Below are 15,989 nucleotides of genomic sequence, written 5' to 3'. Positions count from 1 at the left end.
GACTGAATATGAATGCATGCCTTCTGAACATTTTGAGACCAACATTGACTTGCTGCCACCAGTGGTTGCCGAGATATTAGTACCTGTTTGTGTTTGTTCATATAACCCTTGACCCTGACCCTTTGACCTTTGTAACATTTTTCGAAATGTGCAGCAAATAACAAAATGCATATTGCGAACAATTTAAGACTTAATTTAAGTGTCTACGACCAGTAGTTACGGAGATACATACATGCCCTGGGTAGTGGGTCAAAGGTCAGGAATGGCATTTCCGGTCATTTTTGAGTAAAATGTCCCATTAGACTGAATATAAATGTATACCTTCTGATCAATTTGAGACCAAAATTACCTTGCTGTGACCAGTGGTTGTCAAGATTTAAGGACCTATTGGTGTTTGATATTATAACCTTTCACCCTGACCTTTTGACCTTTTGCCACATTTTCAAAATGTGTAACCAAGCCAATTTGACCATCCTAAACCAATTTCTGAAGTCAAATTCTGTGGACCTCAAAGTGCATACGAAAGTTGATCTAGCTACTAGAGTATATGGAATACGTTTTTCCAACTGGATATTGATGAAGATATGTATAACAAATAAAAATAAAAAAAAAAAATTATTTTTATTGTTTTATAAAAATTATGCACAAATCAAAGTTTTGGGGCAAAATCGAGAAAATAATGACAGTTTCCAATAATTCACTATAGTACAAAAACTAACTATTGTTTCAGAATTTTTTTTTTGTGTGTGTTGTGATAAACACGATGTTGCCCTATTGGGGCTGGTAAATTTGTGTTACTTTCAAAATGGCCGCCATTACGCTACTCAAAACAACTTTCCAAGATAGAAATACTATTATATATACTATACTATATATAATTAACTATAGAGGGCGCATTATTTTCAAGACGATAATACAACTATAGAGGGCCGTTTTTTACCTGGTATTACCGGGTATACGTATTTCAACGACGTTTGTTTATACCCGGTAGTACCGGGTATACGCAGTGAAAGGGTTAAGCTAATTTACCAACGTTACATTTGACTCTGTATACGGCGGTCGAAAGTCATTAACTGCGACCTAAATACTTTAACGGGAGCGACTGCTGATCGCGAGTAAGCCGTGACTTGGCCTAAACTTTAGCTCCGTATTTCAATTTAATAACGTACTTACGGTTAGAAATACGAAAAGAAAACAATTTTTATAATGTTATATATACTATTCAGGTAAACAATTAATTGTTTTAATTAACATTGATTATTTTAAATGAGTTTATTTTGACCCATTGTGTGTTTGCCTTAAAAGAGCATATCTTAGCCCGGCTTAGATTTGGTGTCATAAAGTATATTAAAATATTCTAATAATCATACTTACCAAAAATTAGTGTAAAAGAAAGGAAACAGTACACACAGTTTTTAACATACTTTTACATATTTTTTTTTTATAATTTTAAATTTCACCATTAAATTTTTATTTTTTTTTTATATACACATCTAAAATATATTTATTAATGAAATATACACTACATTCTAACAAGTACAAAAAAAATAAATGAATTAGTACAGTAGTTCAAAAGTTACAGATCATTGAAAAATTGCAGTTTTTTCATTTTTTAGGGAATTCCAGCAAATGAAAATGGACGCTAAATGCTTTCCTAACTACCACTTTGCGGACCAATAATTTTAAAAATAGGTTTCGTTGAGGCTCCAAAAAAAATAGAGTTGTACAACTCTGTGATATCTAACAAAATTCAAAACTTTTAACTAATTATTGTAAAAGTTATAACCTTTTAAAAATGCTTCCAATTTTAACTGCAAAAAACACAATTTTTAGGCAAAAAATCAGATATTTTTTACCACTTTAAATAACCGTAACTTTAGAACGGGTAATCGGATTTCAATCATTTAAATTGCAAAATGCTAATTACATTAAGTTCTTTATGGTTAACTGAAAGAAAAAGTAAACAAATTAATCTGAATTTTTTCATTGGGACACCTACTAGTAGTGCTGATAAAATACTTTTATTGCAACTTTTGGGTTGAATTATACAAAAATATATACTTATACTTAAATGAAAAAATATATCAAATCCATCAACGATATAAATCAAATAACACAAAAACATCGAAGAACAGACAACATACTGTTTGTAGTTTGGTAATATTCTGTTTAGGCGGCAATGATTAAAGTCGCCAAGTATGAAAGTAGGACCTGGTGAACGGGCTGATAAAACTTGCTCCTGTTCGGCAATGTGATTAGTTGCCCTTTCTGCGTTTCCGTCAGGAGGAATATTAAAACAAGAATAATTTTTAAACATCCAAATTCTCTTGGTAGAAAAAATCACCAAACTTGGCAGAAACCTACTTTAGAACCTTAATGACAATTCTACAAGGGGAGCCCAAAAATTTGAACAATTTAATGACGTCATTTTGACCACGCCCCTTTTAAATATATTATGTAGCTATGTGAAAAGTTTGGTATCAAATTATAGCTTATGACATAATACCACTAACATGATATATAATATCACAATATAATGACGTCATCAAGGCGCACCCATTATATTACGTAACTTTGTAAAAAAAATAAAGAAATACGGCAAGTTTGGTAAAATTAAAGCTTTGACATGTACAACATCACAGAAATATGTAAAATATAATTTGAACAATATAATGATGCCATTAATTAAGCTACTATACACCCATTATATAAATATATTACATAACTTTTTGAAAAATTTAAAAAATATAAACATGTCAAGTTTGGTATCAAAGATGATTGAGAGGGCACCCGCGCAATCACATGATTTTGGTCAATTTAATTATGTTTTTAGCAAAACCAAAAAGTTTGAGTGAATATTCTATGAAGCCTTTTCAAAGTCAATGAAAAGGAGAAGATTCTGTAGATTCCTTTCCTCTGCTCGATCTATTATATCAAATATTGTTCGTATATTTTCACCTATATACCTATTTAAAAAAAAAACAGTTTGATCGGAGTGAATTATTTCTGGCAATTTCAATTTTATTCTCATTGCGATTGTTTTTGCTAATATTTTGTAATCAACATTCAATAAAGTTAGTGGTCTCCAGTTCTCAAGGTACAATGGTTTTTTTCCTTATTTAGGTATAAGTGTAATAATTCCTCGCCTTTGTGAAATAGATAGTTTGTTTTGATTGAAAGTAAAGAGGCTAAATAGGACGTCTGAAAAAAAATTATCAAATTCAGCAGTGAATCCATCACACCCTGGCGATTTATTGTTTACCATGGTACTTAAGGCCGTCTTACACTCATCTTTTGTGATTTTTAGGTAACATTCTATCTTATGTAGTGAGTGAGTGGCCCAGCGGTTAAGACAGTGGAACCGTAATTACGTAGCCATAACATCGTCAATGGTTCGAGGCTCACTCACTCCATGGTTCTGGTGGTAGAATGAGTCTTCTCAGATAAGGACTATAAACCGGAGGTCCAGTGTACACATGTGCACTTTAAAGAACCTAGTACATCTTTCGAGATGAGTAGGGGGCTACCCCGGGGTACTAGTCCACACAAACACAGCCATTGTCACACACAGCCACTGTGCAATTGGGACTGGACCGTTTACCACCTGTTGGTCCTGATCCTTCACTAACAGTGTTAACATGACCGTAGACGACTAGAAGAACGTATCATTTTTCAACTTGGAACTCTCAAACCCAATGGACTTAATGTATCATTTAGGAATTGAGTTCTATCTTGTCTATCTGATTGACATGAGTTATTATTATGTAATACTGTACCTGCTTTTGTCAATTTGTTATTTGCTTGTTCATTGTTACGCAGACCGGCATATGTGAAACAACACATACAGTAATTTTATGGATATCTACAGATTTTTATTGCCAAAGGACATTTAATTTTTAAAAACTTGATATTTTCCTAAATTACTTATACTAGATGGTACGCTCGCTTCGCTCGCGTACCATCTAGGTCGTGCCCACAGATGGTTCTCGAATACACAGTAATTTCAGGGTAAAATATCTGGCGATTTCAAATGCACGTACCGCAGGACTATAATACATTGTCGTTTACAAAAACGAATAAGAAGACACAATGATTTATGTAGTCAACCAAAATTATCACCCGGGGAATTACTTCCGAAAGAGAAACTTACCACAAAATGAGTCCAAATTGTTTATTCATTTAAAGAAACCCAATTAGGGTTGAGGGATGGGAAAGAGGATAGGTACAAAGAGGAACAATTTTTAAATATATTCTTATCCACGTCAGTAACGAAATATTGTTTTCATTTTTTATAGGCCTATAAATAATATACCACTAACGGTGACTAAATATAGTAAGACATTTGCGATTTAATACTTTGTTAAAACTGTCACTGTCATAGTCGATTGAAATAGTAAAGTACATGTAACGATACACCACTACAACGTTTATATTTTTTGTAATTATTAATTAATGCAAACGTTGAGAAGCAACTGTCAGTAATAAAGTTTATTTGTATATTACGTGTTTATATATCTAACAGTAGAGCCTACCCACAGTCACAGTAATAAAGTTTATTTGTATATATTTTTTTACATCTAACAGTATTCACAGTAAGAAATGTTTGTATATATACATCTAACAGTATTCACAGTAAGAAATGTTCGATTCAAATGATGACCAAAAATGGTTAATAGGTATTTGCAGTACTGTATTGTCAAAGTATTGCAAGTTTATTCTCCAAGGGCTCATAAATTTACCTACTTGTGTTAAACCAAACTGGCAGACTGAGAGATTGGAATGTTCCATTCATCGCAAATCAATACATTTGTAAAAACGTAAATTAAATCTATCAAAATAGTATTTTTAAAAGAAAAGTCTTCAACATTATGATGCTGTACTCGAGCAGTTCAACCGGTTTACAGCTATTAAAAACAATTATCGTAGGAGGAGATAGGAAAATGCGAAGCGTCCTCGTATTATCGTGTGCGGGTATTTTTCAAGTTGGACATCCATTAGACAGTGTATACCACGATCGGAAAACACCCCTATTTGGGGCAAATCGTTGAACCTAAATTCGTTTTAATCGTCAATAACTAATTATCTAACTCAATTTAATTAGTAAACAGGGTTACATCAGGTGGTTAAAATCAGTACCGAAAGTACGAATCAACTTTATATACCATCGAGTAAAAATTCTAGAAGTAAGGCGCGATTTACCGAATTTTGCCCTTACGTAAATTTATATATAGATAAAGGTTCAAGCGGAGGTTGGTTGTTGTGATTTCCAAATCGGCAATAAATAATCATTATAAATATAGAAAAAGGCCTAGGCCTAGTAGTACAAAAGATGTTAATTTGATGTACAAAACGTGTTGTCTAATTTGTGATAAAATTAAAGGTTTTATGTTAAATGGTGTGTATTTCATTTATTGCTCCATTATTATAATAAAAAGAAGGGAATCGTGAAATGTCATTAATTATTTAGCCCCAAGAATGTATTGATTTTATAGTATTTTACCAATTTAAACAGTCCAGGCCTAGCTTGCAGACAGTCCCCACACCCACTTCTTAATAATTTTAAGAAAAATGAAAGTTCAACACTTTATTTCAAAATGGAACACATTTGCCCTTTGTCCTCATATTATGAATCAGCCACTTAACAAGAATAACAATCGAGTGGCCAATGATGAAGCGCATCTTCCCTCATTCTCTTCGCCTAAGAAAACGATTATTCCAGCCCTGCCGCGTCTCCCTAGGCCTACGCGCACCGTGCTTTCGCTTAAAACAGACCTATATTCAACTCCTTATAGAATTTGTTTGAAAAATAACACCAAGCTTATTTTTGGAAATCTTAGAAAATACATATAAGACTATATTATACCGTTTTCAGAATTTCATTTAAAAATTCCAAGTTAATGTTAACTATTTTAACAAACTAGTTAGTTTTCACTTTCTTGTTTTTGTCGTATGACTCGCTTTGTTTACGCTTACACTTGGCTTAGACGTTTATCTTAGAATTCGAATAAATGAATCCATAATCAACAAAAATTGGTACTGTTGTGGTTTTTGTTTAAAATAAATGTTACTAATACACAGAAATCAATTAAACAGCAATATAATTAATATAAACGAGTTAAAAAGGAAATTTAGACAGCCTATAAAATACGGAAGTCGGAACCCGCGTCGCTCGAAATGTTCGGTAACTTTCTATGTATAGCCTATCGAAAAAGGCTCTGGCTAACTTTTAAATTAAAAAGGCTCTCGGAGCACTTAATTTCCCATTATCACTATTTGACGTGGATGTGAAATCATCATGGCAAAACGTAAACGGAATGAACTTGACTTAACTATGAAAATTAGAATGATAGCAGATGTAGAAGGTGGAATGAAAGTAATGGAAGCAACGAAAAAGTATGGGCTTGGAAAATCAACGATCTATGACATTATGAAAGCTATTAAGGATAAATATCGGAGCAAGAAGGAAGTCAGCACAGGTACAAAATTCAGAGTGATCAAAACTAAGTTTTCGGACATCGACCAGCTATGTTAGTTTGGTTTAGAACTGATAGGAATAAACATATCCCCATTAGTGGAACCTTAATAAAGGCAAAGGCAGAGCAATTCGCAGAGGAATTGAACCTTGTGGACTTCAAAGCATCTGATGGATGGTTAACCAAATGGAAAAGGAGACATAAAACAATTGGTTATCTGCGGAGAAAGAGGGGATGTCAATCAGGAAGTTGTAACACAGTGGAAAGAACAGATTGCCGAACTTTGCTTTGGTTATGAACCAAAGGACATTTTTAACTGTGACGAAACTGGTCTGTTTTTCCGCGCATTACCGAACAGGACACTAGCTGAAATGCATGACGACGTTAAAGGAGTGAAATCTTCTAAAGAAAGACTAACAGTGATGTTCACATGCAGTGTGACTGGTGAAAAGGTACGTTTTTCGTTTTATTTTTAATCATTTATTTTGTCTATCCGCATCACATCATGCAATCAGTCATGTGCGCATCGTTTATGCGTTGTTTTTTTTTCTTTATTGTTTTTCATGTAAATTTTGTCACATTTTTTGTACATCATTAGATTTTGTTATTTTCGTCTGTCTTATGTCCATATGTTCCTAAGCATGAAACCTTTGAAAACAGCAGCACCATCCGTTTTTAAATATATATAATAAAAAGCATCAATAAAAAGATCTCGTTTCCTCTTCAAATTCAAATGTTGTTTTTTTTTCTGTATTTTTTAATCATGTTCGTTATTTATTTTTTCAGCTTAAACCAATGATTATCGGACGTGCTGAAAACCCAAGATGCTTTAAAACCATAAAGAAAGATCGACTTCACGTAGTGTGGAAAGCTAACAGAAAAGCCTGGATGACTGGTGCATTGTTTGATGATTATTTGACGGACTTAAACAATCAAATGAGGTTTCAGGGTTGAAATATTTTATTATTTCTTGATAACGTCTCCTCTCATGTTGTTGCAGAGTGTTTTAGCGAAAGTTGACGATGCACAATCAGCAAGCGACATCACAAAACAAACTAACGTTCTGGATGCAGTAAACTGGACAGCAACATCATGGAGAGAGACATTAGAGACTACAATAATTAAATGCTTTAACCGTTGCGGATTTAACTGTTTGAACAATACCTAGATTGACAACAATAATGTTGACATGGTGGAAGGAGAGATTCGAGAATTGGTTAGAGAGATAGACACCTAGGCCTTGTAAATTAACAGAAGAATTTCCATCAATAATCCTAGACTAATAATAATCATCCTGCACTAATAATCATAATCCTGCCCTAATAATCATAATCCTGCCCTAATAATAATATTAATATCAATACTAGTCCTAGCTGAGCCGAATCACCGGATGTTGCCGCGCGTACCAGGTTTGTCCCGTGAGCATTGACCAATCACAATGGTCTTTTTTTCATGTCTATAGAGGGTGACTAACAAAATGCGGGCACTATGTATGCATAGTTTAATAATAATAATTGATTAGTTTACGTAGCGAATTACGTGGCATAGTGTGTAAAACGTTGTCTCGGGATAATGACATTTATTTATCGCCAAACACTAGTTTTCACTTGCAATTAAACAGTCGATATCAAACTCATCGAGAAGTTGCTGGATTTTATATGTTTAATATCAGGGAAACGATAATCACGCGAAAATTACTCATTTAATATCATCGTACTCGATTTACGATCCTCGAAGCAGTAGTCACATATTTACATAGGCTACTGTATGTAATATTAATCTATTTGTCTGTCATATAATTTTGTCGTTTGAACAAACACATTTCAAACAAAAATTAAATACCTAAAAGGCCTGTCTCAATTGTTGGTGAACAATTCAAACAACTACCCCCTATACATCCCTTGTTATTATTACTAACTTTTCTTTCTTCTTCAGTTGTGTAATGACACATGCATCTGTACCTGCTGAAGAACGTCTTAAGCTTGGAATTACAGATACACTTATTCGTCTGTCTGTTGGTCTTGAAGATTCTGGTGACCTTATTGCAGACCTTGATCAAGCTCTCAAAGTTGCTGTAAGTTTATATTGTCTTCATTTTCTCAAGGAGATTCAATATCATTTTTTAGCTGTAACTTTTGGAATTAAATAAAGTGAAAGAGGCAGTGTGCATTAAATGCTTAGAACCTTCCCTGGACACAGGGGAATTGACTACAGTACTTCACAACTTATTTGGAACATTCAATTCAGCAGTCAAGAAAATCCCCAGACGTTTTGTTGATAGCTCCTTGACCCTGGGTCGCAGACCAAATCCCTCATTCGGTCTGATGATACGATCTGGATATGTTGTAAAACGTCACTGTTACTATACAAGCACGTAAAGTTGACTAGATTTATTTTTCAAAACTTAATACCTGGATAAATGCAATATCCATATTAGTAATCAATGTATAAATTTACGTAAGGGAAAATTCGGTAAATCACGCCTTACTTCTAGAATTTTTACTAGATGGTATATAAAGTTGGTTCATACTTTCGGTACTGATTTTAACCACCTGATAAAGATGTCTATCTTTGAAATATACCCACACACAATAATACGAGGATGCTTTGCATTTAATAATAATAATAATAACAGGATTTTTATAGCGCACATATCACTCAAGAGTGCTCAAGGCGCATTCAAAAAAATAAAAACAAATCATACAAATGCCTGACAAATAAAATGCAATTTCTTTACCTATCTCCTTCTACGATAATTGTTTTTAATAGCTGAAAAACGGTTGAATAGCTAGAGTACAGCATCCTAATGTTGAAGACAGGCCTACAGTATTTTCTTTAAAAAATAGTATTTTGATAGATTTATTATAAATTTATACAAACTAGATGGTTCTCGAATACACAGTAATTTCAGCGTAAAAAACCTGGCGATTTCAAATGTACGTACCGCAGGACTATAGTACATTGTCGTTTACAGGAACGAATAAATAGACACGATGATTTATGTCAAATTAGCACCCTGGGAATTAGGCCTTCTGAAGGAGAAACTTATCTTAAAAATGAGTCCAAATTTTTGGTTTGAACTCATTTAAACAAACTCAATTTGTGTTTTGTATATAACATTAGAGTTGCGGGATGGGAAGAACAATTTTTAAATATATTCTCTATCTACTCAGTAATAAAATATTGTTTTAAATGTTTTATAGGCCTATCAATAATATACCACTAAACGGATTAGGCCAAGTTGAGCCGCCGACAAGTTGAGCCGCCGCCAGAAAAACGTTATTTTCTATGAAACGCCAAATGCTAACTTTCACCGGTGCTCGTTTTTTATTTAATAGAAGTTCTATTTTCGCATTAGGGATAACGAAGTTTATATATCACACTTTTTAGTATAGTATTAAATATTACACTTTAAAGAACTATAATACGAAAATCTGACTTGTACTCGTAGATTCCAAAATAAAAGACCTAAAACATCACCGAAAATGATCGTTTTTAGCCAAAAATGACGTAAACATGTTGCCCCCTCAGGTTAAATAATTACATAAAATCACCGTTTTTTAGGAAAATATTTTGTGTATTAAAATTGTAAAATTCACTAAAATATGATATTAAAAGATAGTAAATAAAAGATATTAATTATTTAACATCATTTTAAGAATATCAATACTCTATTAGTCTTTTGGGTAGGCCTACACGTCCACGCGAGACAAATATAGAGTGCACGGCATTTTTACCTTGAAAGATTACTTTCCTTTGCTGTGTTGTTTATGGTGGTTCAAACCAACATTGTAGTATGTAATTATATATTATTTATTTTCATGACACAATACACATAAAGACCATGAACTTGAACTAGGACACCGCTCTAATCACTACGCGAAATGTCGTAAAAGACGCGCTGGGCGTTTCATAGAAATTACCGGCGGCTCAACTTGTCGGCGGCCCAACCGGTCATACAGTATGCCCACTAAACACAGTAAAACATTTACGATTTAATACTTTTTTTAAACTGTCTGTGTTATAGTCGATTGAAATAGTAAAGTACATGTAACGATACACCACTACGACGTTTATATATTTTATAATTATTAATTAATACAAACGTTGAGAAGCAACTGTCAGTAATAAAGTTTTTATTTGTATATTATGTGTTTATATATCCAGCAGTAGAGCCTACCCACAGTCACAGTAATAAATGTTCTTTGTATATGTGTTTATATATCTAACAGTAACCACATTCACAGTAAGACAATTTCGATTCAAATGGCGACCAAAAATGGTTTAAATACGTATTTACAATATTGTCTTACTTACTGTGAGTGTGAGTACTGTTAGATATATAAGCACATAATAATATAAATCCAAAGGCAAATTACTGAACAAAATGACAATGCTGTGGGTATCAGTGGCTGGATCTCAATGGAGATTCAAAAATAAAAAGCGAAAAGCTAAATCAAAACGATAAAGTAAACAGCCAGAAAAGTTAGCAGAGCTTTCGGGCAACACTAGCCCTTCATCAGTGCAAGTGAAGGAATTTGGATAACGTCATAGTATAAAGCTGGCAAGTGCTGCCTGGGTGGACAGGAATAAAAGAAATATAACAAAGGGAGCCAGGGTGGAGTCTGAATAAGAGTAGAAAACAAAGAAGGTAGCTTGGTAGAGATATAAACAATTTTGGAATGAGACTAAAAAAACAGCTTAAATGGTGGTTAATATTGAAACTTAAATTTTGGTAGTCAATGGAATAATTTTACCGATCTGGGAGTATGTTCCTAATGTTAAGTCCAAAAGGTTTTGTGGTTTTAAGTAGTAATTCCCAGTGGTTTTCTTTGTCTTTGCGAGTTTTGTCGCTCCATTTGACATCGTGGTCTATTGCAATAACTCTGAAATTTGCAATCGAGTGACCAGCTGAATTAAAATGTTCGGCTACAGGTTGATCAAGCTTTAATGTTTTGATAGCTGATCTATGTTGTGTCATTCTCATACGGAGAGTGTTTTTTGTTTCTCCGACGTACTGTTTGCCACAAATATTACAGTATATGAGATAAATGACGTTTTTGGTTAGACAATTAATTGATTGTCTTATCCGAAAAATGCGGCCAGTTTGGTTACTCTCAAATTTTTCAGTAGAATCAACCAATGAACAAGTTTTGCAAGATTTGCCGCAAAGGTGACTGCCCAAATTTTGGCTGTCATGAGAGTTAATTTCACTCTTAAATTTGGATCTGACTAATATATCACGAAGGTTGGGAGGTCTACGAAATGCAATAATGGGTGGTTCCGGAAAAACAGTCCTGAGACGTTCTGTGGACTGTAGAATGGGCATATGTTTCTCAATAATAGCCCGTAATGGAGGCAACCTAGGGTGGTAGGTTGTGACCAATGGCACTCTGGTCGATTGTTTTGGCTGACGTGGTTTGTACGTCGAGGAATATCTTTTGCTTTCTTTATAGCAGTTTCGATGTATTCCTTCTTGTAATTTCTATTCCGGAGATGTCCGGTTAGTTCTTCGGTACGATTCTGAAAATCTAAATCTGAAGAACAGATACGTCTGATACGTAATGCTTGACTGTACGGTATGTTCTTAGTACAGTGTCGGGGGTGACAACTGCTAGGGAGCAGGTACATATTTTTATCCGTGGGTTTACGGAATAAGTCAGTTTTGAGTGTACCATTTTCTATGGTCACTATAGTGTCCAAAAAATCAACGCTACTAGTGGATTTGGCAGCTGTAAATTTGATAGTTGGGTGGGCTGAATTAATATTGAGAAGAAAAGATTCCAAATTATCTTCACCATGGGTCCAGATCATGAAGATGTCGTCAATGTATCTAAACCAAACAAGTGGTTTATTTGGTTGGAGGGACAGAAAATTGGCCTCAAATTGTCCCATAAATAAATTTGCAAAAGATGGCGCCATATTTGTGCCCATCGCTGTGCCATGAATTTGAAGGTAATGGTCATTTCCAAAAATAAAATTGTTGTTGGTTAAAATCAACATGACCAGTTCTCGTAAATGAGCTTTAGTAGGCGTTTTGCCTGGAATTTGTATATTATTATTGCACATAATAATATACAAATAAACTTTATTACTGACAGTTGCTTCTCATTGTTTGTATTAATTAATAATTACAACAAATATAAACGTTGTAGTGGTGTGTCGTTTATTTGTATTTTACTATTTCATCGACTATGACAATGTTTTACTGTATTTAGTGGTATATTATTTATAGGCCTAAAAAACATGAGTGGATAAAGAATATACTGTATTTAAAAATTTGTACCCATCCTCCTCACCATCCCTCAACCCTAATGTTATATAAAAAACACAAATTGGGTTTCTTTAAATGAATCCAAATAAAAAATCTGTACTCATTTTGTGACAAGTTTCTGTAATTCCCAGGGTGCTAATTTTAGTTGACTACATAAATCATTGTGTCTATTTATTCGTTTCTGTAAACGACAATGTATTAGACCTATAGTCCTGCGGTACGTACACAAAAAAACATTTTTTTACGCTGAACTTAAAGTGTATTCGAGAACCATCTGTGGGAACGACCTAGATGGTATGTGAGCAAGCGAGCGTACCATCTAGTGTATACAATTACAAGTAGTTTTTTTATTTGCATGTAATAAACTTTACAATAAGAGGTAATTTTAATTTATTTATTTTTTCATTTTTGTAGATTCCAGATGTGGATGCACTGAAAGGATAATTCTGATGTTCCTCGCATCTTGATGATAATTTAAATCAATTTTATTTTAGCTATTAGATATTAATTAGCTGTAGCACAACAACTTGCCATGTACATTTTTTGAGACAAAAGATTGGTGGTGATTACTGTGATTATAGGTAGCAAGTTAATTTGATATACATACTTTGTGAATTCCAATACCTTATTCAGACGTACAGTGCATTGCAATTGATTGTAACAATTACGGCAATTGCACGCATCTTTAAAAGTACCAAACCAATTTTGTTACAGGGTTGTCATTATTCTTATTCATCTTCTATTATGTTAAAAAAATTTCATACACATTCCAATAATAATTTAATTCCAAAGGTAATAGCATCCTTTATTGAATACAATTACAGCCTAATTATAATACTATTATAATAATACTGAAATAAACAACCTTCAGTGCAGCTTATTTGTCAACAAGGCATTGTAATCATTTATTTATATTTAAATAAAAAATTAAAATTTTAATTGGTATGTGATTTTTAGTTTTGGATGTCCACTTACTGTTACTGGTCCCATTACCTGGTGTGGTCGTAGGAGGTGCTTCGCAATTAAATATTCCATTTTCACCTCCATATGTTTCTGAAAATGCTATTCAGTGATAATATCGACTCACTTTTTCTTTGTACCTTATTCTGCTTGCTTGGAGCAAGGCAATCTAACAAGATTGTTAATTCAATGGAAGTTTCGAGTCAGAAACTGCGAGTTTCAAGTCGGAAAATGCGAGGTGCGAGTCAGTAAATGTGAGTTGCAAGTCGAAAAATTCTGGTTGCTGGTCGGAATATGCAAGTTGTGAGTCGAAAAAAGCGAGTTGTGAGTCGCAAAATGCGAGTTGTGGGTCGGAAAATGCAAGTTGCTGGTCGGAAACTGCGAGTTGTGAGTCGGAAAATGCACCAACCCTACCACCTATAAACAAAATAAAGGTTGGATTGTGATGTTAGAACCAAATTGTTTTTGCAAATTGTTTTTGCATGTGATACGAATATGAATATTTAAGTCCAGTGGATGTTTTTTTGGATGTAGATGACGACACAATTAATTATTAAATTTGATCAGCATTTCTGCCCGCATATGCGCAACGAGGGCGAGATGATACAACCCACCAAGGTAATATGCACTCTGTACATAGGATGATCACCAAATCACCTTTTAAAGCATGATATGACAATGGCAAGAAAGTTAATTATTTTCATAACTTACAATATTGTTTTATTATACACTCTAGCATTAATTGAATGTTCAACTTTTTCATAATTTTAGTTAGGTTTGCAGTTCTAGATTGGCACTGGTGGTAGGCATAGGTTATAGACTCACTCCGTGAAGTGCCACTGAGATGAGTCCACCAGATGAGTACATTGTAAACATTCATTCTTATTAGGCCCATTGTAAATACTCATGTTCTCGCAGTAGGCATAATATGTATATAGTAACAATTGTTTTTGTTGCGAACTAACAATTAATTGAAATAAAAGGCTTATTAATGTTTAACAAATTAATAAAAAAACATTCATAGGCTTATATTTAAATGAAGATTAAAAAAAACTTGACCAAACTCACTTATTTTGTTTTTACATTTTGAATTTTTGTATAGATATTGCATATCGTTGTTTCTCAGATCGCAATACAAATTGGGGAAAACCCAATTTTTTAACTGAAAAGTTACGATTCTTCCATTTTTTTTAAAAAGTGGGAAACATTTAAAATTTAAAATATCAATCCGTGCACAATGCATGTTGGGATTTATAGCGTGCCGCTTAAATTATTAAAATCGACTTAAATTTTTTACCATTTACAGACGAAACAAGTTATTACAATAGGACCTTATCGTATTTGTTTTACATTAAACATTAAATCTACTTTGTGACCTTAAATTAAATATAAAAAACGTATAGAATGGGACTATAATTATTAATTTTGATTTATTATTGTTTGCAGAAGAGTGACCAGTTTATTTTGTACTTTTATCCATGTGATTGCCATTGATTTACATTATAACCAAGTGAACTATTAATAAAAAAAAAATACCCAGAATATACAGTATTATATTTTGTGGTAAACATACAGTTATGAACAGAGTGAGAAAAATTTAGTACAGTATAATACATCATGCATTTAATTAACCAGTATCTTGCCACAGGAAGGGGATATTGTAGCATTGTAGTAAGAGTGATTACACCATAAAGTCTACTGTAGGCCTATGCATATAATTAAACATACTCCAGTGGAATATACTGCATCTTTTCACTTATTGTGGGCCCAGATAGTAAATCTTATTTAGCAAGGAATTTTGAATTAATTTATAATCCTTGATTCTACTGTACAGGCTATATACTATACATGTACTTGAATCTTTGCTTTTCTCATATACAGTACTTATCCAGCATTTTAATGATTATTGTCACCTAAATTCAACAATTTCTATCTATAAATAAGTAAATTTGAATTATTTTGCTAAAGTTATATTTTCTCTAAAAACAAACCAGTGATTTCAACGTACTGTATTTAAATCTGTACTCTGCTACATTTCTATGCTAAAGTTACCTTTAATGCATCTATATATAAATTATTTTTTTAACTTTAGAAACTTTTTCGAAATTGCTTCCTTTTCTGTTGGTGTGTGTGTGTGTGTGTGTTGATCTTTATGTATATGTGTAGTTATATGTTTACATTTATATATATAAGTATATAATCTTCTTACATGGCTTCCCAACATACAAGTTTCAATTGGATTTTTGTTTCCAATTGATCGATACTTTCTTGGGTTTTTTTGC

At 33.1% G+C, this 15,989-nt stretch overlaps 1 protein-coding gene across 2 annotated transcripts in view; it reads left to right on the top strand.

Annotated features, from left to right (window-relative positions):
* The window catches only part of LOC140051121 (cystathionine gamma-lyase-like), a 64,605-nt gene extending 48,616 nt beyond the window's left edge, over positions 1 to 15,989 (top strand). Inside the window, exons 9-10 of one of the 2 annotated variants that reach the window (XM_072096241.1) lie at positions 8,409 to 8,547; positions 13,162 to 15,989. In XM_072096241.1, coding sequence (XP_071952342.1) covers positions 8,409 to 8,547; positions 13,162 to 13,191 — 169 coding nt within the window. In that variant the 3' untranslated portion in view covers positions 13,192 to 15,989. The remainder of the gene's footprint in view (positions 1 to 8,408; positions 8,548 to 13,161) is intronic. The other variant, XM_072096240.1, reaches the window with a different exon arrangement.

This window comes from Antedon mediterranea, chromosome 6, assembly GCF_964355755.1.
Source record: "Antedon mediterranea chromosome 6, ecAntMedi1.1, whole genome shotgun sequence".
Taxonomy (NCBI): domain Eukaryota; kingdom Metazoa; phylum Echinodermata; class Crinoidea; order Comatulida; family Antedonidae; genus Antedon; species Antedon mediterranea.
Note: the sequence above shows the minus strand (reverse complement) of the source record. Positions and strands in the feature narration are given on the sequence as shown.